The following is a 23223-nucleotide window of genomic DNA, read 5'->3' as shown; positions in this document are numbered from 1 at the left end:
AATACAGAAAGGCAACAGCAGCGGAGTGGCTGTAAGATGAAGCGTCCTCGTATTGCCTCTTGGTTATTTGACATCCCTATGCTGAGGGCCAGACGGCTGGAAGTGAAAGTAGTAGAAGGGAGAACGCTGCAATACAGGGCCCACCAGTTGATGCAAAGCTTCAGCAGTGCGCAGATCGATCAGGCAGAGACAGTGGTACCGGTGGTCTGTAGTCGCCGCCATCTTGGAACCAGGCACGCCACGAGTTAGCGCCATATGGGGAGTTCCGCAGAGGAGAACAGGGGTACGCGTTGTTACTCGCGCTGGTGCCCCTAGATCCAACCATACACTGCCAGATTCCAGGAGTTCGCCAGGCGAACAGCGGGAGTCAGCGGCCCAAAATGACACAAGCCAATTAAAAAGAGGGAAGGAGAGTGGGCGGGGCTTCCACTGCATACTTAATTAGAGCAAGCTTCGCAGAGCTAGCAGCGCATGCACGCTGCCCCTAGGCTTGACCTTAAAAGGAAGAACAGAGAGGAGCAAATCCAAGCTTACTAAGGATTTTTTTTTTTTTTGTGGGCAGCATTGTGACTTGTACTGATAGACTGCCAAAACGAAAGGATCATAAAAACACAGGCAATTCATGGCATTTCTATCAATAGTTACAACATAGCCAAGAAGCACTAGCTAACTAAATGTGAAGACCAAACGGCAAAATCTGTAAGCAAGTAAAAACGGCAAAGCAGTCAAGGACCTAGTAACCTTGCTCTTTGAAACGGTTCTGATTTCTCTTTGGAAGATGCAACAAAAAAATCCACAAAATAATAAAGCTAGAGTTAGGAATTGATAAGGAGTTAACTGCTGTCGTGACAGTCTTTTCCAGGGCTGACAGATAAGGCCACACCCTTGGAGGAAAATGAAGACGCATCAGAGGAAGTAGATTAAAGCACCGTACAGCAGGCTGTACAACCAACATATCTGGTGTGACAACTGGATATTGAGAGTGACACACAGAATTGTTAGTGTTTTAATGTTTGTGCTGGACCGTTTTGCTGGAAGAAGATTTGGAAATATTATTGGGCAGGTTAAAACCTTTCGTCGAAGTCTGTGTGCATTGAAAGTCAATTGCTGCTGTTATTTCAACCAGAATAAATAGTCGAGATTGTAAACTGGTGAATGGGTAGATACAGGTCATGAGAGCCACCGTATTGAAGTAGTCTACGCTGTAGTAAGTCTGTTTTGTCCTCCTCTTAACTTCTGGTTTCAGATATCAATCAAGTAACACAATACCATTTCATATATTTTGTAAAGCTAATGCTTCCTACATAACATAATTCTATAAAAACGTGGCACAATCATGGACAGTTCAATGGAAACCAGCTGATAACCAAAATGAGTTTCAAATGGGCATTTTACCTTTTTCAACTCTTTTCGTAGTCTTTCATTCTCGGTAATAATTTTTTCCATGCCTTTCGTTTTGGATTCATATCGTGTACTCAGCTGACCTCCAATGTGAAGTTTCATTTTCTCCATTTCAGACTTGAAAAGTTCATCAAAAGATAAAATGGATTAACAAGATTATCATAAAAAGGTAAATAAATTATGCATAGCAAGAAAGTACAACTGACACTGGAGGGCATGGCACAAGAAACTGAGAAAAATGGTGCACCCAATTCACCTTGAGAACCGTATTAATTTTGCTTTACAATGAAATCCGCTTACAGATTTAATGAGGCTTTTTCATTCAACTCTTTGTTTAAATCCTCTTTTGCTCTTCTCATGTTTAGTATGATGTACTGTTCTGCACCTGTTAGGGCATGTTATCCCTCAGTCACCATGTTTTCTACTTTATCTAGAAAAGGAATCTTTTGCAAGAAATTGGCTTATAGAATCCTGCACAACTCAGTCCTACAAAAACGATAGTCAAGACCATATCCCAAGCAACACAACTGACCAAGTACAGATATCACTGCAAATATTTACATCTCTAACAAAGATAGCACCACTATTTTAATTAAAAGGCAAAGCTCAGATTATAGGCGACAACACAATATCATCTTGAACCGCAGTTTGGATTTGATATCCAATAGCAACATTGAAGACAACACTAGTACAATGCAATGATAAGTGTGAAATTGCAATTCTATATTGTGTAAGGGACTACAGAGATGGCAGTTTTACAAGTTTATTCCGAGACATATTTTGCGGATGGTACGGTAGAATAAGTTACTTACCTTCGGTAATGCATTATCTGGTAGAGATGTAGTGTTGTCACAGATTCCTTATTTTTTTTAATTCTCTCCTGGCGCCAGTCTGGATACAGAACTTTTTCAGCAGTACCTATGCGCACCAGGGGGCGGCATGGTAGGACTCTATGATGACGTCGATTCTGGTTATGAAGTAAGCTAAATCATATAAGTTCTCTTCGGCACACAACGTCAGTTTCTTCTGTGAAACCTTCCACACCAAAACACAGAGCCATTATATAAACTGGCTATGGAAACAGTGTACCAAAAAACCCAAATAATTCGAAAATGGAAATGAATGGAATTTTAATACCTAGACTAGGTCTATAAGGAAAGACCAAATGGTTCCTTGAAGCACATAGCTACGTGAAAACACTGGTGTATAAGTCAGGGCTGTAAAAGGGAATACCTCTTACACTACAGGTCGTTCGCAGGGCTGGGAAGATGTGTAGGGCATTAAGGAATCTGCAGTTAGAACCAGGCCTCTACCAGATAATGCGTTACTGAAGGTAAGTGACTTGTTCATCTGATTGTGATCTAGCTGCAGATTCCCTAACTTTTGAATTAAATACCCTAGTTATCCCCCACCTGGTGAAGGGTCTATAAACACATCCTTACAAAAGTTCTCAGAGAGAACCAACTGGCCAAAATTAACGAAAGACCAAACATACGTAGAAATTAGATGAAAAAGAGCATGGGCTCCTTACAAAAACTGTGGCAAGAAGAACAGGCAATATAAATAAAAACAACCTTGCAGGCAAGGAAAAACCATGGCTTAAGGGTAGACGGATAATACTTTGACAGAAGAAAAATGTTAACAGTAGGACAGTAGTACATGACCCTCAAAGGTTGAAGTGAACCTATGGACTAGTAGGACCAGAAGCAATATAGAATGCCCTGTAAACTACAGTTCCCCACGCCAGCAAAGAAGCATTTGAGGAAAAACAGTCCTGAGAAAATCAGGAAAAAGGGCTTCTAGAACATATCCACATTAAAGCCAAGATGAATAAACACATTCCTCGCAAAGTCGGGAAGACCAAACCATGTACAAGGACTAATGCAAATCAAAGCCTGTCCTTGGAAAAAAAACTTTATTAGACAAAGTAACCACTACTAGGGTCACACAACGCATAGAACCTGTAGAGATGGAAATAAGTCAATTATACAGATATGAAATTGCTATAAATATTGATCAAATATATCCAAATCTATATAGCCTGTCTTCTACATATATATAAATCCATACCCATAATACTTATATTGTTTTTAAATATAGTACGAAACCGCCCGGCACTGCTGATTACATCCACCAAAGTGGAACAGGTGTGAGGAACGGGTGCCAGGGCCTGTTTTGATATATGATGAAAATTATATTAAAACGATCCCAATACATAGGACTTGCACTGCAGGACCACGTTCTTCCAATTTAGATGCTTATTTCCAATGGCAAAAAGTTCTGCCCTTGCGTTTTTTTCAAAAAGCTGCAAGGCCAAAACTCGTTGCTGTTGGAAATAAACATCTGAATTGGAGGAACACGATCCTGGATTGTGAGTCCTATGAATTGGGATTGTTTGAATGCATATTATTGTCATATATATGTAAATATATATATATATATATATATATATATATATATATATATATATATTTATAAATATATACCTACAAGGTATGGCATACAGCCATACATAAAACATACAGCGAAGCCAGAAGCACATGCATCTCATGGTAAGATTCGCAAAAATAGAATCTATGCATTATTGTATATAGCATAACTATATCTAAATATGTATAAACACAGATACACATATACCTATGTATATACTATATACACGTATAGATATAATAGGACCTGAAAAAAACAGCCCATGATACCTATACAACAGAAAAGGGACGGAGAAGCAAAAAGAGAGATCACACTCTCAATAAATGACATGGGTGACTTAGCGTTAAGGTAATGCTAGCTGACCAAAAGTATCCCAGGAGGCTGTTACTACCATAAACCTGACAGAACCCAAGAAAATGAAACCTCGCTAACAGCAGAAACATAATACCACACTTGGCCCAGTAGGTCAAGATGAAGAACAATCCAACCCCTGGAAATCTCAAAAAGAGGTATCCATTTGGTAAATTTAAGCACAATGTATACCAGACAGAGGAGAACATCGAATGTAAATCAGATGAGGATATATATATATATATATATATATATATATATATATATATATATATATATATATATATATATAGTTTTATAAGAACACCAAGAGCAACAGACTATAAGCTCAAAAAATTGAACACTAAAAGGGCTAAAAGCCACAAAAAAGAACAACTGCTGATTAGAGGAAGAAAATGTCCCTAAGGAGGTAGAGGACATCAAACCCCACACAGGATAAGAAAACGAGTTACTTACCTGCAACTTCAGTTATCCAGTATTGGTATCTTTCATAGAGTCACATGCTTAGAATCATCCCCGCTAACGAGGTAGGAGTCTCGCGGTATAATAAAACATATACATAATAGTCATAAAAACATTATGCAATAGGCTACTATGGACAGCATAGTCACTACATTAGCCTATCTTAGTCCTTTTGTAAAAAGAACCAAATTTGGAGCATAGCCAATCAGGCTGCAGCACCCTCTTAGAACACTCCACAGAGAGGCAAACCCTCATATTTTCGGAGCACAAGTGACAGTAAGTATGTAATAGCAATAAGGTAAGCCTCTCCGGGGAGGAGGGTGGGTCGCATGTGAATCTATGAAAGATACCAATACTGGATAACTGAAGTTACAGGTAAGTAACTCGTTTTCTTATCCAGTATTGGGGTATCTTTCATAGATTCATATGCTTAGAATCACAATAGTTAGTGGTAAACAATCCTTAGTTGTATAGTGGATGGTGGGTATCATAAGAAAAAAACATAGATACCTCGTAAAAAACAATACAGCAATGCAATACAACATTCTAACCCTTATAAGGGAAAGCATTATATACATATGCATCAATATAAATAAATAAATAAATATATATATATATATCTGAGAAACACAGTCTGAAAAACAGAAGGAAACAATACACCATGTCTATGCAACATGTAATAATAGAATCACCTCCTTACAGAGGCTTACCTTATTTAAAAAGGTTTAGCAATATTGCTTGACCCACTGCTGATTCATCTTCTGTCACCAGATCGAGACAGTAATGCTGTGTAAAAGTGTGCACATTTTTCCAAGTCGCAGCACAGCAATTCTTCTCCAAAGGAACTCCGGCAAAAAGAGCAGTAGAGGACACTGCCCTTGTGGAGTGAGCCTTGGGCTTCATAGATAAAGGATGTCCAGCTTTAGAATGGCAGAATTGGATAGTAGATGCAATCCACCTTGCAATAGTGGATTTTGTCACAGCTGTTCCTAGCTTTTGACCACCATAGGAAATAAATAATTGCTCAGACTTTCTGATTGACACAGTACGTGAAATATAGAATTTCAGACACCCTTTAACATCTAAGACTTCTCAGCAAAAAAAGACGGATTTGGAAAGAAAGAACGCAGTATAACAGGCTCATTAAGATGGAATGTAGAAGGAACCTTTGGAATAAACGTTGGATTAGTTCTGAGGAGGACATAATCATTGGTGAATTTCAAATAAGGTTGTTTGATAGTAAAAGCCTGAATTTCACTGACTCTCTGAGCAGATGTGAGTGCCACTAAAAGTGCTGTTTTCCAGGAGAGGTACTTGAGGTCAGCTTTGTGAATAGGCTCAAATGGAGGCTTCATGGGCTGTCGTAACACCAGATTAATCCTCCATTCTGGAGGAGGAGCTTTGACGGGTGGAAAAGTTCTGAAAAGCCCCTTTAGAAATTGTTTGATCAAGCGATTAGAGCAAAGGGATGCAGCTCCTGCAGAACGTCTGTAGGTCGAGATGGCCGCTAAATGTAACTTAACCGACGTAAACAAAAGGCCAGACTTAGATAACAATAGAAGATAAGGTATAACTTTATCTGGAGAACATCTGAAGGGATGTATATCTTTGTCACTGCACCAAGAACTGAATCGTTTACATTTCAAAGCATACGTCTTTAAAGTAGAAGGAGCTCTTGCCGTAGCAAAATTATCTGTACAAACCTGAGGTAAATCTATCTCCTTGAATTCTGTGAATCCTGAAACCATACATAAAGATGCAATTGGACTGGACGACGATGAAGAATCTGGCCCTTGCTCATTGATAACTGGGTCGGAACTGCTGGAAGGCGATAAGGTCTACGTTTAGACAGTAGGAGAAGCTCCGTGAACCAATGCTGACGTGGCCACCGCAGTGCAATGAGAATCATGCAGCATGGTTCCATTTTGAGCTTGCGCAAAAGTCTTGGGAGCAATGGAAAGGGGGTAAATGCGTAAGCAAAGATCCCTGTCCATCTCATCATGAAGGCGTTCCCCCACGAGCCCTTCCCCAGTTCCCAACTGGCAAAGAATGGGCACTTCCGATTGCTTTTGGAGGCAAAGAGATCCAGATTTAGTTTGCCCCACATCCGAAATATGTGTTCCACCACCAATTGATCCAACTCCCATTCGTGAAAGGACTTCGAAGTCCTGCTCAGAGTGTCCGCTAGAGTGTTGCGAATTCCCGGCAAATGTTCCACCTTTATCGTGATGTTGTGAGAAAGCAGCCATTCCCAAATGCTTTGAGCTTCTTGAGACAGTATGTGTGAACGGGTACCTCCTTGCTTGTTTAAGTAATGCATGCAAGGGGTGTTGTCAGTTCTGATGAGAACTGTTGACCCTCGAAGCCTTGGGAGAAAGGACTACATCCCAGGAAAATGACTCTAAGCTCTGAGAAATTTATATGCTTTTTTGCCATTGCAGCGAACCACTTTCCTTGTATACAAAGATCTTGAAGGTGTGCGCCCCACCCTTCTAGGGAGGCATCTGTAGTGAGGTTGAACTCTGGCACAGAAGGAAGAAAAGTGAGCCCAACTGAGACATTCTTGGAGTGAAGTCACTAAAGCAGCTCTTCCCGCATAAATGGAGTTATTTTCACTATGTCGTCGAACGACCCTGAGATCTGTAGCCATTGGCTGTCTAGCTCCTCTTGGATCGGCCTCATCCTTAGACGTGTGTGAGGTACGAACAGAATTGCTGATGATAGTATTTCCAGGAATGCTTTGCTGATTCTCACAGAAGAGGACTGTCTTCTTTGGAGGTCTGAAGCCAGAGAAATCAGACGCGATTGCCTTTCTTTGGACAAGAATGCCTTGTCTTGGATAGTATCCAAGACTGCTCCTAGAAATTGAATCCTTTGAGAAGGACAAAGAACTGATTTTTGAATGTTGGGGGACAGGCCCAGAGATTTAAATAGTTGAAGGCATGTGGACGTTGCTCGAGAAGCCTGCTGAAAAGAAGGAGCCTTTAATAACCAGTCGTCCAGATAAGGAAACAATTGTATTCCTTGCAGTCTTAGATGAGCTGCGACCGGTGTCAGGAATTTCGTAATGACTCTCGGTGCTGAACGTAGACGGAAGGGGAGGACTTTGAATTGAAAATGAGCACCTGCCACAGTGAAACAAAGGAATTTCCTATGTTTGGGGTGAATGTGGATGTGGAAGTATGCATCCTGGAGATCCAATGTTGTCATGAAATCTGCATGGTCCAGCAGCTGAAGGATTTCTTGAAGCGTGACCATGCGAAAGGATTTCTTTTGAAGATATTTTTTCAGCTTTCTTAAATCCAGATAGGCCTCCATTCCCTGACTTTTTCCTTATTAGAAGAAAGCGGGAATAAAACCCTTTCCTCCCCTGAGAGCAGGGCACTCTTTCCATCACTCCTTTCGAAAGCATGGTTTTTGCTTCCTTCCTGAGAAGAGCAAGATGTGAAGGATGTTTCTTTAAACGTGGGTGAGGAGGAGGGATACTGACAAATTCTAGGGTTTGCCCAAATTTGAGAATATCCAAGACCCACTTGTCTGTGGTTAACCTTTTCCAATTGTTAAGATTTTGGGATGCATTCAGAATCCTGTAAATAAGGTGTGGCAGAGCTGCTGCAGGTGCTAAGAAGTTGTCTCTGTTTTCCAGCAGAATCCCTGCCTTGAGGTTGTCGTCTTCTATTCTGCTGTCCATAAGCGGCAGCTGGAGGGTTTTTGTAGGACTGCTGCTACTGCTGTTGATAGTTATATCTTCCCTGATTATCTTGGTATTGATATCTTTGATAGCCACCACAAAAGGAATACGATCCTTCCTCTGTCTCTAGATCCCCGAAAAGGAGTCTTTCTATATTGTAAGGTGCCAAGAGCTCTGGCTGTGTCAGTATCTTTTTTGATGTCTTGCAGAGCCTCATCTATAGGTTTTCCAAATAACATATCACTATCGAATGGCATGCCAAAATCTTTGTTTGGACTTCAGGGCGAACGGTGGGAGATTTCAACCATCCCTGACGTCTGAGGACTGCTGCTCCAGCCAGTTGACAAAAGACCAAAGAGGCTAGGTCCATAGAAATATCAATTATTTCGGATGCAGCCCTTTCTCCTTCAAGGAGAATTTTCCTTGCCTCCTGTTTCTTGTCATCAAGTAAGTAGTCGAAATATGGGTCAATGTACGACCATAGCTAGCGGTCATATCTCCCTAGAATCACCAGGGAGTTTGTGGCACAAACTAAAGCACCTGCCATGGTGGTGAAACTCTTACCAATGTTATTAAGGCGCCTCCCATCCTTATCCGGCGGTGCCGTCACAGGAGTGGATGGATTCCGAGACTTACTTTGAGCAGCCTGTGAAATAACGGAATCTGGTCCAGGATGTCTGGACAGGCAAGCAGGAGCATTATCTGGTGGTTTGTATTTCTTATCGATTCTAGGAAGAATCACAGGCACTGAAAGTGGATTCTTCATTATTTTTGTTCCTTCTTCCCAGATATGATCAATTATGGGGATAGAACGGACGGACTTCCTACTCTGGTCTTTAAAATCATAAAGAAAACAATCTGTTTGCTTCACAGATACCAAAGATGAAAAAGAGTTGCTGCCCTCTCTATAATCACATGAAAATCTTCAATATCTCCAGGAGGGGAATCTACTGCCTGAGGAACTGGTGAAGATGGCGTAGAAATCATGTATTCATCCCAGTCACCCACAGTAGTGGGTGAATTTGGTAATTCCCCATCCTCTGCAACAGTATCATCTTCATCATCCTGGACTAAATTATGCGCAGGTAAAACCTCCTGAGGTTCATTGATAGGGGTAGAAGGACCTGCAATATGTAAAACAGGAGGCGTTGGAAGTTGTGTTGGAACAGGCGCTGCTGGTGGAAAAGTACGAGTTACTTACCTTCGGTAACGAAGTATCTGGTAGAGACGATTCTAGCCGCAGATTCCTTCACGTAAAATTATCCCCAGCGTGAGACTGGATCCGGAAACCTTTTGCCACAGCATCCCTGCGCGCCGGGGGCGGGGCGACACCATGCGACTCCGCCCAGGCGTCGCGTGGTCAGTGAGGTAACATAAGCCCCACCCCAGCGCATCTACGTCAGTTTTCTTCGGAGAACTTTTCCGCGCTGCAACGTGGAACCACCAGGCAAAACTGTAGGCGTATGGGAACAGTATGCGAAAGAGTAGAAAAAAGGAATGGAGACAAGCGACACCATAAGGAGCAGTGCAACACTGTAGCATCCCAAGGCAGGGGCAGAAGAAAGAACAGAGCAGAGCCCTGAGCAGCCACCCTGCCTGTATGTAGACAGCCATCCCCCTCACCCCCTTCCCCCAGAGACAAGGGACAAACGTAAAAAGTCATGACACATGTAACAAGCCTACAACCCCCATCCAGAAACAAGGAAGGGGAGCCAGTCCCAAGACAGACAGGAACAACAAACCTCCAAGCCACATAAGCACAGAGGGCAACCACACGCCGAAGAACAAGGGCAAGGCACGGCCAGATGACCCCAAGTCAGAGGTAGCAGAGGGCCAGGACCCCTAGCAGCAAGAGGAAGGGAGGGTAGGGCAGAGATTGAAGGCAAACCCCCCCAAACCTGGAGCAGCCAGAGCAGCGGGGCACAGGAGCACCATAAACCCATCCTCCAATTAACCAAAGAGGAGGAAGGAACAGCAAGACGGAGCAACCCGTCAAGAGCGAAAGAATGCACTCACAGGAGACACAGCCCCCCCACCAGGAGGCAAGTGTCGAAGACCGACCCAAGGGTCCTCGCAGAACAGGGGGGAAGGGAGGGCAGTGAAGGAATCTGCGGCTAGAATTGTCTCTACCAGATACATCGTTACCGAAGGTAAGTAACTCGTACATCTGATAGAGACTACTAGCCGCAAATTCCTTCACGTAAAATAGATACCCTAGCAATACCCACGGGGTAGGAGAGTCTGCGAAAGGACCTCACCAGCCTGGACAGGACTGAGGTCCCACAGGCGACCAGACCTGTGGACCAGGTAAGTAACCTTGTACCTCCCAGGCAAGAGGAACCCCCATAAGCAGAACACCACCGACCCCAGGAGGGATGTAGGAAGAAGAAAGAAGAAAGAAGAGGCCCGTACACTCACAACAAGGGAACCAAGAGCAAGGCCATAGAGACCGAAGCACCCCACTTACCAACACGGCAACAGAGCTTCCATCCAATGCCAGGGCAGGAAGAAGAAGAAGCCTAGAGGGCCCAAGAAAACGAGGAAAAAGAAGGCGAGCCCACCCCAGATGGAAGGTAACAGGCCAGCCAGAGCGGCGCTGAGAGTCATAAGCCGCCAGAAGCAGAAGAACAGCCTGGGGCCCCAGGCAGAGCGGGCAGGCAACGCCTGACAAAGGAGAACAGAGAATCATCCCAGCCCTCAGGACAGGAGCAGGAAGGTGAGGAAATACCCGGACACACCACTGCGAGAGGCCTCACACACGACCTCAAGAAGCAAAAGCAACATACATAAACGCCAATGGAGAACAGGCATCCAAAAACGACCAGAACTCCCTAGCAGAGCGCAAGCTATATAACAGCTACCACTACCCCACATAGGGTACGTTAAGTCCCAAGACATGGGAACCCTATTTGGAAGAACTTCTGCAGCAGAGGAAAATCGGAAGAGCCACAGGAAAAAAAAAAACAGAGGAAGGCTTGTCAAGCAGCCCAATAGAAAAACAGAAGGCCTAATCTCAGGGCCAATTCTGTGCAAATAACTCCGGCAAAAACACACACAGTCAACAAAGGGGCCGTCCAGCAGCCAACAACGCCATAGTCCCCGCAAGGAGGACTCGATTAGCCATAAAGCACACTCCACAGCAAGGGCAACTGGCCCAAAAGAAGGTCCAGAACCACCTCAACTCAGCAGTCACTGAGGAGGGGAAGGAGGAGGAGGAGGATAAGGAGGAGGACGGAGCACTGCCAGGAACCTTTGGATGGCGGAGTCCGCCAGGGCATGGAATAACAGGCTGCCATCAAACGGAAGATTAATCAGCCGCTCCTGCATGTTTTCAGGGAACACACCATCCTGAAGCCACGCATGGCGACGGAGGGCGACGGAGGAAGCCATGGCCCGGCCCAGCACCTCTGAGATGTCCAGAGCGGAGCGGAGAATAAACGCTGCTAGCTCCCGGCCATCCAATGCATGATGACTTAAGTCCACCTGAACAGTCTCCTGGGAAGCTGCGTACCCCAAAGACTCAGCCAAGTCCCACAAACAAGAGGAGGCACTAGCCAACACTCATAAGGTGTTAAGGGACAGCAGGGCAGCGCTGGTCGAGGCGAACATGTTGCGCCCTCAAGAGTCCAGCCAGCGGGCTTTCGGGATGACGGAGTCAACAGTGGCGGCAGGGGAGGAAAAGCAGTCTGCAAAAGAGGACTTGGGGAGGAGGGAAAGACACGCTGGGTCACGTGGCACTGGAAGGTGCCGGTGCAGAAGGTGTTGGGGCACGGGATCCCCTGAGGCGGGGAGCATCCTAGCCCCCATCAGGGAGGAAAGGAGTGAACCCTCAAAGGGAAGCAACAGCTCCCTCCCACCAGAGCCCTGGTGGAGAACCTCCAAGAGATGCTCCACCGGGAAATGAGCAACCGGGTCACCCATGCGCAAGATAACCACAGCCGTGGACACTGCGTGAGCGAAGACTGCACCCGCCTCCGTAGGGTCCCGCGGAGAAGAAAGCAGCTCCTACATGGGCGATGGATGTAAACTAAGGCGGCCGTCCCTGAAGACAAGCGGTGCGGGCAAAGGCCAGACCTGGAAGTCAGAAGGAACCGAAGAATGGGGGACCTGTCGCACCTCCGGTGAACACCTCGGCCTCGGAAATGGCGGGAAGCTGCCCTTCGATGACGCCGGCGAAAAAGACACCACACGGAGGCCTGTCTCCGGGGAGGATGACACCAGTAGACACCCAACCTCCAGACAAGAGGGGGGGTCCGAAGACGAATCTGAGGCACGACCTCTGTGTGGAGCTCTAGAGTCCGCCACCTGAGGCAGGACGTCAACGCCATCCGGCGCCGAGGGAGACGCCGGATATGCTACTCTAAGTCAACCCGCAAAGGGGACCGGAGGGGGGCCGGAGCCGAAGTGGCCAAGGGGTGGCGCCGGAACGGTGCCGACTCGACCTCCACCGAGGCAGCCGCCTGCATGGATGAACGAGAGGGACCCGGGAAGTGACACAAAGCCCTCTGCCAGCCTCGGCCAAGGATGTGACGGAGGTGGCCCGGCGACCCATGCGGCGGCCCCAAAGACTATTCAACCTCCGACTCGCCCTCCGACGAGGTAGCCACCTGCGGGGAGGGATGAGAGGGGCCCGGTGGGGGACGAGGGGTCTCCGCCCAACCTCAAACCAGAGCTGGACGAGGAGGGTCCACCGACCCCTGTGGCGCGGCCCGGACCAGCAGGTGCCGGCGTCAACTCAGCTGTGGACAAGGCCTCGGCCTGCCCAGAGGGCCAAGTGGTGTTCGGGATCGTGGCAGCAGCGCTGTGGTCCGAAGGAGGGACCCCTGAGGGGCCGCACCCCAACAGCACCACATCCTCCAAGCATGGATCCGAACCAGTCGGCGCTGGGGCCGGAGTCGCTGTCGGCGCTGTGGAGGGTCCCGCGCAAGGCAAGGGTTCCGCTGACGCCCCAGGAGGAGACGCCAGCGAGGCCTGCAAAGCCGCCGCATATATCTCCATCTGGACTCTCAACGCCCCCTAACGGGAAACGGTGGATAGGAGGACGACACGCGGGGCTGCATCACCCGTGGAGAGCCCAAGCCCCTGGCAGGACGAACACCAGCCCCCGGGGACAAACTGCGACACTTACCCACCGGGGAGCAAGGCTCTTGCGACATTGGAGAAGTGCGTGGATGACGACAACGGTCGCTTTTGAAGCCGTCTGCTGAGGAAGATCGAGGGCATGAAGCCGACCTTGAGAGACGCGTCAAGAGTAGTTTCATATGGTGCTCCCGCCGCGACTTCGGCTTCAACTGTTGGCACTCCTCACAATCAGTGGTGCTGTGATCTTCCCCTAAATACCACATACAAATGAGGTGAGGGTCCGTCTCCCAGTGCTTAATTTGTGCCGGTGCTTAGCACCAGCAGTTATTTATCAGGGCTGGGTCTACTCTAGACCTGAGTGCCGGGACCATCTCACATCAACGACTGCAGCATGGGCGTCCGCAGGGGGGGGCAAGGAGGGGCGCTTGCCCCCCCCTGGAGCACCCCTCCTTGCCCCGTCAGGGCTGGCTTTAGGTCGTGCGATGCTGGCTTCCTGGGGGCGCCGTGTTTACAAATGAATTATGATTTTAAAGCACCTACTGAGCGTTCCTTTCCTCCTACAATTGCGGGGCCTCACAAAAATGTCAAGATAACTCCTGTGATTAATGTTCTTCCTGGCCAGAGATCAGAGTTTTGTGTAGTTGAGGTTTAATTTCGACTTATGTTAAGGTAGCTCAGAGGGTTAATATGCCTACTGCAAAGAAGAATAGATCAGCAGGTTACTGCTTTTAAAAGAGCCATCCTTTTGTTACTTGCAATTTATAAAGTAAAGTCCTAATATAGAATAGTGAGGTATTAACTTTCATCATAGAAGTGCATACACTCTGCTAAGTACAGAACATTGATTAATGTTGCAAAAATGTTTAATTTGGGTAGAAATTGATTCTTATTATTAATGAAAACTCCCAACTATGCTGCTTCTTTTTCGACTCTGAGTTTGTGCTTCTCCACACCAAGCACTCCTAAACTATACTGCCTACCAGTATGGATGACATATGACTCCTACACTTTTAGTCCTGTGGCTTATGTAACATTTCCTACACACTGATTTATACATGTATGCTTGATTGTCTGTGTAATGTGTTTGTGATGCAAAGTGCTCTGACATACTTTAATGGTATGAGTAGCGCTATATAACGAATTCAATGCATCTGAGAGAGAGTGGTTATGTAGACTTGGTCACTGTTAAACGGTGCTAGTGAGAGAATCCTTGGTGGAGGTGGTCATTGGGGGCGCCAACTAACATTGTCACACTGGGTGCCACTAGCGCTAAAGCCGGCCCTGCCCTCTGGGGACACCCATGCCACCATGCATTACACATGGTGCTCCAGCTACGGTTCCTCTCCAGCTCGCACTCTGTTCTATTCTGATGCTCCTCTGCGTCTCAGGGCTCAGTAGGACAAGACCCGGGCTTCATTTTCCTGCACCGTCCCTTTGGCACTCCCTTCTAGGTGAACTCCTGTGCATCTCATCGCACGTCACATCCAGACAACACCTGGAGACTCTGCTCTTTTCTAGATCATTCTGAGTACCCTCTGCCCCCTCCCCCCTCCATCTTATAATTTAGTCAGAAGCGCCAGGAGACCTCGGACTTTATAGCGTGCTCTGACACAATAACAAGATTGAGGCAAAGTCTTTTCAAATAATTATTGGATTATAGTGATGGACTGCCTAGAACAGTTGCTGTTAAGTAAATTACTAAGCAGAAAGAAAAGTCACATTTGAATAAAAGAGTATATTTTAAGGGATACACCACTCTGACATAAAATGGTGGACATCAATGGATGATTTTTGATTTAATAACTTGCATTTATCAAGAAAGATAACACAAACAGAAATGAATGTAAATGAAGTCTTAGACATAAGTCAGTACAGAGGGGGATATCCAGATGGGCAAGGAAGCATGGATGCTAAGAGTAGAGGGGCTGAGTCCATGTGTAGTCACCACTGTAGTCCAGAGCAGGGAGGAGGCACAACGAGCAGGCATATGTAAGATTTATCCATGAGTAGAAATGATCATACAGCCCTTCCGAGTCTTACTCATTGAGGGTTAGAGCAACTTCAGAGAAGTGAGACCTGTGTCCTAACTCTGACAGTGAAGACAGCGGGTCCAAAGGAGAAAGAACCAGGCCAGACAGAGTAGGTCCAGGTAGTGTGCACGGAGGCAGGCTCGGTGGGTCCGGAAGAGGGACAGGGAAGGCAGAACAGCTCCATAGAAGGGCGAGCAGAACCGGAACAGGGCGAACCGATCCGGAACAGCAGATCCCCCCTGAACAGGGAGGCGGCACGATACACAATCAGAATGTAGTGTTCAGCTTTGGGGTTCCAGGGGGTTACTTTAGGGATCAAGGTGGGTGTGGGTTTTAAGGTGCCAGGGAGTAATTTTAAGGTTCACGGTGGGTTAGGGATTGGGGTGCCAGGGGGATAATTTTAGGGTTCAGGGTGGGTATGGGTTTTAGGGTACCAGGGGGTAATTTTAGGGTTCAGTGCGGGTACGGGTTTTGGGGTGCAAGGGGGAAATTTTAGGGTTCAGGGCGGGTATTGGATTTGGGGTGCCAGGGGGGTAATTTTAGGGTTCAGGGTGGGTATGGGTTTTGGGGTGCCAGGGGGACTATTTTAGGGGTCAGGTTGGGTATGGGTTATGGGTGCCAGGGGGGCAATTTAGGGTTCAGGGCGGGTATGAGTTTTGGGGGGGCAGGGGTAATTTTAGGGTTCAGGGTGGGTATGGGTTTTGGGGTGCTAGAGGGTAATTTTAGGGTTCAGGGGCCAGATGTAGGTAAATCTCATTTACCGATTCATAAATACCGAATTTTACCGATTCGGTATTTATGAATCTGTAAATGAGATGTAGGTAAAAATTCGGTATTTTTTACCGAATCGGTAAGATTCGGTATTTACCGATTCTGTAAATACCGAATCGGTATTTGCTATTGAATCCTATGGGCCTTGAAGCCCATAGGATTCAATAGCAAATACCGATTCGGTATTTACAGAATCGGTAAAAATACCGAATTGCTAAGGGGGACAGGGTGTCACTTTGACACCCTGTTGCACCCCTGTAACTGGCGTTTGCGTCATGTAGCACACATACATGCCCTTAGGGCATGTCTGTGTGCCACATGGCACAGGTGTACATGCACAGATGTGCATGTACACAAGAATTCGTAATTTACCATGCAATTGTATTGCATGGTAAATACCGAATTCTAAAGGCCCTGTAGCACTGTTAGAAGTGCTACCTACATCCCAAAATACACTTTCGGTATTTTTACCGAATGGTAAATTTACCGAATCGGTAAAATGTACAGAATCGGATAATTTACCGATTCTGTAATTTTACCGATTTGGTAAAATTACCGAAAATGTACGTTTTAAGGCCCCTACATCTCCGTAGCCCTTTACCGGTCGGAAACGGCCGAAAATCGGTATTTTCGGCCGTTTCCGACCGGTAAAGGGCTACCTACATCTGGCCCCAGGTTGGGTATGGGTTTTGGGGTACCAGGGGCGTAATTTTAGGGTTCAGGGAAGGTATGAGTTTTTTGGGGGGTGGGATAATTTTAGGGTTCAGGATGGATATGGGTTTTGGGGTGCTAGTGGGTAATTTTAGGGACCAGGGCAGGTATGGATTTTGGGGTGCCACAAAAGAAAGAGATGGCTGTGGCACAACAACCCTATGGTGTATGAGATCATATGCGGCCTGCTTCCTGCTTCCCATGGCTCCTCCTGCGCCCCAGTGTTTCTTGTGCCCCACCTGGCACACATCATGTTGGAGGATGGTGATGACATTAACATTTTGCCCCCCACTGGAAAAATTTCTGCGGACGCCCATGGACTGCAGTACTGCAAAACGTGTGTCACACATTATATATTATTTAAAATTGACTGTTCACAATCGCACTGTCTCCCCGGATAAGAACTGAGCTCACCAATAATAAATCCATGCAGATACCTTAAGTCCGTGTTTCCAGTGGACAGGCCACTGATTGTAAGCTTGATTTGGTCCTGTCGGGCTGTGGCAGCTGCAGCAGCGTGCGTAACTCTTTTTGAATTCCATGCCGCCGTCCCTCCCAGGCACATGCACACGACGCACAGGGTGGCGCCAGCAGTCCGGCACTGTTGTTTGAAGCAGCGTAGCATGTCATGCAGTGTGGAGCAGCAGGCCTCTTAGGCAGTATCCGCAACTGCAGTAACATTACAGACAGTAAGTGACCAATTCTGTTTTTTAGAGTGTGATAGTTGGTATTAACATTACGTGAGTCAGTGAAGACTCCGTGTAATCATTCCCCGGGCACAGTGTGCAATCCCACGGTACAGAGGCTCGAAGGTTTGGGGCTGGGTGGCCGGTGTTGATAGGGTGACCAACCGTCCGTAAATTTCACGGACAGTCCGTAATTTCGGCCGTCTGTCCTTTGTCCGTGAAGGATTCTTTAACGGACGCCATTTGTCCGTAATTTTAACCCCGGGCACCGGTCGCACTACCCTAAAGACGGCACAGCTTCCACCCTCCTCCCTTCATGACTCTGATGCAAAGCGCAGATACCCCGCAGCATTGGAGAGGCACAGCGGGATGGCAACCCTCACACCTCCAGCCCTTGATGAGCTGTTAAGAGGTGCTTCGAAGGTGACTAAGAGGGGGGGCTGCAGGGGCAGGGGCATCTATTCACATGCAAACAGCCCTGAATGCGCCATGTCTCTGCGATTAAGGAGGGCTTCACACATTACATTTCTGCCCAGGGCCCCAAAAATACTAGAACCGGACCTGATTACACTGCGCAGCGCTGGTTCACTTCACAGAGCTTAAATACTGTCACTAAATTTTAAACAAACCTGGGTTCTTCTAACATGCAGTCTTAATGTAATAACATTAAGAAATGGCACAATCACACCCACACTGATTAACAAAGTATGGAGGACAATCAGTTAAATCAGTTCTCTTGGAGCATCTCCTGTAAGTACTGTACATCAGTGTGTGTGTGGGGGGCAAAACTAACATTTTGGAAAGAGCCTGTCTTCTCGTTGTCTTGTCCAGGAAGGGGTGAGGAGCCCTACCCCACCCTGGAAGAGGCCAAGATTATACTAGAATACTGCATGGCCACCCCTGTGCCCACTCTGGTGGATCCTGTTCCCCCTCCTGTGATGGCTCCTGCCCCGCCCCAGTGATGGCTCCTGTCCCCCCCCCCCACCTGCCCCCGCCTGTGATGGCTCCTGTCCCCCTCCTGTGGTGGATCCTGTCTCTGCCCTGGGTGGCTTCTGTCCCAGTCCTGGAGTGGCTCATGCAGCGAGGGTGAAGTTCTTGATGGGCCTCTTGTCAAAAAGGCTCCGCTCAAAATTTATATGAGTGGATGGCTGGATGAATTAGTGAAAGGGTGAATGAATGAATGAAATATTGAATAGATGGATAGTGAGAGAGGATGGATGATTGATGAGTGATTGGAAGGATGGAAGGGAGAAAAGGTAAATGGCTGGATGTATGGGTGGAAGGGTAGCTGGATGGGTAAAAGGGTGGATGGATGAGTGAAAAGGTGGATGATGAGTGAGTGGGTGGATGGATAAGTGAAATGATAGATGGATTGATGAATTGATAAATGCAAGGGTGAATGGATGGACGAATGAGTGAAAGGGTGGATGTAAGGATGGATGAGTGAGTGAAAGGGAGGGTAGATGGACAAAATGATGAATAGATGAGTGAAGGAGTGAAAGGATAAATGGATGAGAGGGGGGGGGGGGACTGCCGCGATTGCTCCGTGGGTTGGGCGCTTGCTGAGAGCGCTCTGTGTGACCTTGGGCATGGTTTGATTCTCAGAATGTCATCCTTCTGAGCGGAAAGGGTGGATGTAAGGATGGATGAGTGAGTGAAAGGGAGGGTAGATGGACAAAATGATGAATAGATGAGTGAAGGAGTGAAAGGATAAATGGATGAGAGAATGGATGGATGAGTGATAGGGTCAATGGATGGATTCATGAGTGGATTCGTAGATGGATGGGTGGGTGGATGGATGGAAGGAAGGATTGCTAAGTGGAAGGGTGGAAGAATGAGTGACTGGATGGATGGATGAGTAAGTGAAAGGATGGCTGGATGGGAGAAAGGGTAAATGGCTGGATGGATGAGTGGATGGATGGGTAGAAGAGTGGATGGATGAGTGTACAGATGGATAGGGTGAAAGGGTGGATGGATGGATAATGGATGGATGAGTGAAAGGATGGATGAGGGGATGGGTGAGTGAAATAATAGATGGAAGGATACATGATGGATAGGTTTGCAAATTGTTGAATATGTTTGGATATGGCTGGGCTTACTTCTATACTATTGCGCGACCTCTGATGTGTCTGTAAAACGTATTCTATGGTCCTGTAGTTTTGTCCTGAATTTTGACCTCCTGTCCTGAATTTGTGTCCTGAATTTCGACCCTTTGTCCTGAATTTTTACACTCACCGTCCTGAATTTGCACCAATGCCAGTTGGTCACCCTAGGTGTTGAAGCAGGGGGCTGGCCTGGTTGTTACTGGGGACCTATTTGTTTTTTGAGAAAATCGGCCCACAGTAATGTCGACAGGAAAAACGTGACAACTTATAACACAGACTTTCTCCAGGATAGGGTGCGAAAAGCATTCCTAGCATCGCCCTCACAACACATGATTGATGGATTAAAAATCAAAAGTAATTGTGCCCCACAGCGTTTCTGTCCAGCAATGTAGTGTTTTTTTATGCCGACTTCCTGCTACGAAGTTATTGTGTAGTAAATTGAAAATGGATACTGAATGTTGTACTCAAAACTGCTTGGGTGCAGCAGAAAACATGGTACTCTTCTCATTGTCCTGCGTCGGTCATAGACGTGAACGTGAGCAAATGCGCAGGGGAAACCTGTGAGCCTCTTTTTATGTTATTGCACTGTCCAAAGCAAATAAAGTTAACTTTGAACTTGCCTGTGTTAATGCTCGAGTGGATTCACAGCTCATGAACACTGAGCGCTGATTGCTTCGCTCTCATTGTTTCTGAGCTGTGCTCTCTGCAGGTCATGCACTAACTCAGAGGAATTACCAGTTAAATGTATCTGCTTTAAAAGCGCACTCACATAAAACTAGGCTCACAGCTGAGTCCTCCGTCAATGAACATCTTCGTAATGAGGCTCCTGTTTTAAGTGACTGTCTTTGAGTAAAGACAAGTGCCGACATTTCACTCAGAATTTTGTATTATTGCATGAGCTGCAACAGCACTGCTTTGAAAAAGGGATACGCGATTGCCTCTCTCTGTTTCTGAGCTGTGTTGCCTGCAGTCCACCCACAAGCTAGCTAAGAGACATTGTAACTTAAATGTATGGGAATCAGACGGTGCAATCACATAAATCACACAGGTGCACATCTGTGCGCCCACGTGATTGCACACTTTGATAATAGGGCCTGTTGTCCAACAGCATATATTTTCGGGCAGAGAGTATTGTATGTTTCTCAGCTTTAATTTAAATCAGCCAGAATTTAATCTGTCTACGTGTAGAATGCGTGTAATTTCAACTGCTCACCTTCAAACATACTTCTATGCAAAGGTGTAAATGTACAACTTTTCATAATTCACTTTCAAAGTTCCATGATTGCAAACCCATGTCAGTATAATAGCTTTCCAGGCATACCACTGACACAGGAATGTGGCATCTGCCAATTCACAGCAGCAGCTGATGTATTCCATATAGTCCCATATACTCAAATTCAGTGTTTATACCCCTTGTCCAACTTTGAATTCACTTTTTAAAAATCCCTTTACTGGTGCAATCATTTCTGGGTCCACTGCTCCCAAAACCCCACTTGGGTCAACATCTGAATACTTCCAAAATATTTCCAGTATAATGTGCACTTAGCAACTCCAATCAGTAATCTTTTAAATGCCTTTGTATCATAATATTGTTGTATCCAAACACGTTCGGTTGAGATTCAAATATTTTTTTTATTATTATTCAAGATTGAAACATCCATTAGATGCATACTTTAACCATCATAGTTTATTTTTTACAAGCACAGCCTAGGCGTTCCGTTTCCATTAGAGAGGCCATATGCCCTGATCCTGGAGGAAGGAGATGGTGCGTGGCTATATACAAGAAAATCTGTCTTTCTTCAATGCCAGTTGAGGATGTGGGTGGGGCCAGTGGAGGAGTTGGGTGGAGCCGGTAAAAGTGGGTGTGATCTCCGATAAACGTTTCAGCACCTGGACTTCATATTTTACAAACTAAGCACAGCCGTTGCCGACATAAGACGCCCACATGACGTGCAAGCCTTGAAGCCCAAAGGCATTCGCACACTGTTCCACCAAAAAATAGTCACAATGCAGAAGAAAAAAGCCCCAAACAGGCCCGAGCAGAGACTGGATCCGCGTTGCACGCAGAAAAGGAAAAAACTGACGTAGGCGCGCCGGGGTGGGGCTTATGTGACCTCGCTGACATCACGTACACGGGTAACGCCTGGGCGGAGTCGCATGGTGTCGCCCCGCCCCCGGCGCGCAGGGATGCTGTGGCAAATGTTTCAGGATCCAGTCTCACGCCTGGGGATAATTCTACGTGAAGGAATCTGCGGCTAGTAGTCTCTATCAGATTGTGTATTATAATCCCTTAACTTATTCGTGAGGTCTTGCATTAAGGCCATAGGCATATGTACCATGGGTTCCTGCTGAAATGAAGTATCTTGAGGACCTCGCTGAGACTCACAAGGATCATAGTATTCTTCTTCATCGTCTTCATCCTGATATTTGATCCGGAGTTGAGAAGGGTTACGTGCTGGGCTAAAAAGTCCATCATCATCTGACTCCTCCAGATAGTGATTAGGAGGTAAGGGTGAAATATGAGAATCGTCCTGATAATAGTTTCTTGAAGATTGAAACGTCAAAACTGGTGTAATCTGTAAAGATGCATGTCTTTTACGCTTCAGCATCGATGAGCGTCGATGAGATGTACATAGACGGTGAGTCATTACCATTTGAGACAGCCATAACAGAAGCTACCTTCGACGTTGTCATTATCGACGTCGTCGACGGAAAAACCATCGTCGTCGATGTTGTCGTCGTCGAAGCCGCTGCGTTCGTCATCGTCGGAAGCGTTGACGGCACGTGCCTCGTCGACAACGAGATAGGCGTCGACGAGAAATGAGTAGTCGGCGACGAAGCAGGCAATGATATCATCGTCGATGATGCAGCCGCCAACGGAGCGATCGGCGACGATGGGATGTTCTTCGTTGAGGAAGAGGAAGCACTCACCACTGGAGGAGATGTTGTCGTCAACTGTGCTTTTTTAGACATCGACGGGATCCTAACAGATTCAGAATGAGATTTCTGCTTTTTTGAGGCAGTTTTCACAGAAATCTTTCCTTTTTCACCAGATTTCACCTCCGAAGAAAATGAAAGCTTCTCTTTTCTAGAGCAAGAGTGACCAGTCTCAGAGTGAGGTTTCTTCAAGGTCATACTCTGTTGCTCAGGGGGATCATCAGATCTATCCCTCTTCTTGGTTAGCGGGGTGGACACCTGAGGACTAACACTGCCATCATCTCTTGAAACAACATCAGATGTAACTTTCAAATTCTCCAGCCAAACCAGCAATCTTCCTTCTCGGTCTTTCAAAGTCTTGGCAGGGAAGGTTCTACAAATCCTGCAGTCTTTAACCTTGTGTGCTGGATAAAGACAGTAAATACATTCCTTGTGGGGATCTTCAAAATGTAGTCTCTTCTTCCCACATGAAGAACAAGGCAAAAATAAGCTTTTCTTGGAAGAATCAGACATAGCGACTCACAAAGTTCAACCAAAGGTGAAGAAAACTAAGGAAAGCTCAGGGT

The 23223-nt window shown here is 46.3% G+C and overlaps 1 protein-coding gene across 2 annotated transcripts in view; it reads right to left on the bottom strand.

Moving 5' to 3' along the window:
* CEP290 (centrosomal protein 290) overlaps positions 1 to 23223 on the bottom strand; it is a 1500249-nt gene that overhangs the window by 185401 nt on the left and 1291625 nt on the right. For both annotated transcript variants that reach the window (XM_078678872.1, XM_078678869.1), the window contains exon 47: positions 1396 to 1518. In XM_078678872.1, coding sequence (XP_078534998.1) covers positions 1396 to 1518 — 123 coding nt within the window. The remainder of the gene's footprint in view (positions 1 to 1395; positions 1519 to 23223) is intronic.

Source organism: Lissotriton helveticus, chromosome 1_1 (genome assembly GCF_964261635.1).
Source record: "Lissotriton helveticus chromosome 1_1, aLisHel1.1, whole genome shotgun sequence".
Taxonomy (NCBI): domain Eukaryota; kingdom Metazoa; phylum Chordata; class Amphibia; order Caudata; family Salamandridae; genus Lissotriton; species Lissotriton helveticus.
Note: the sequence above shows the minus strand (reverse complement) of the source record. Positions and strands in the feature narration are given on the sequence as shown.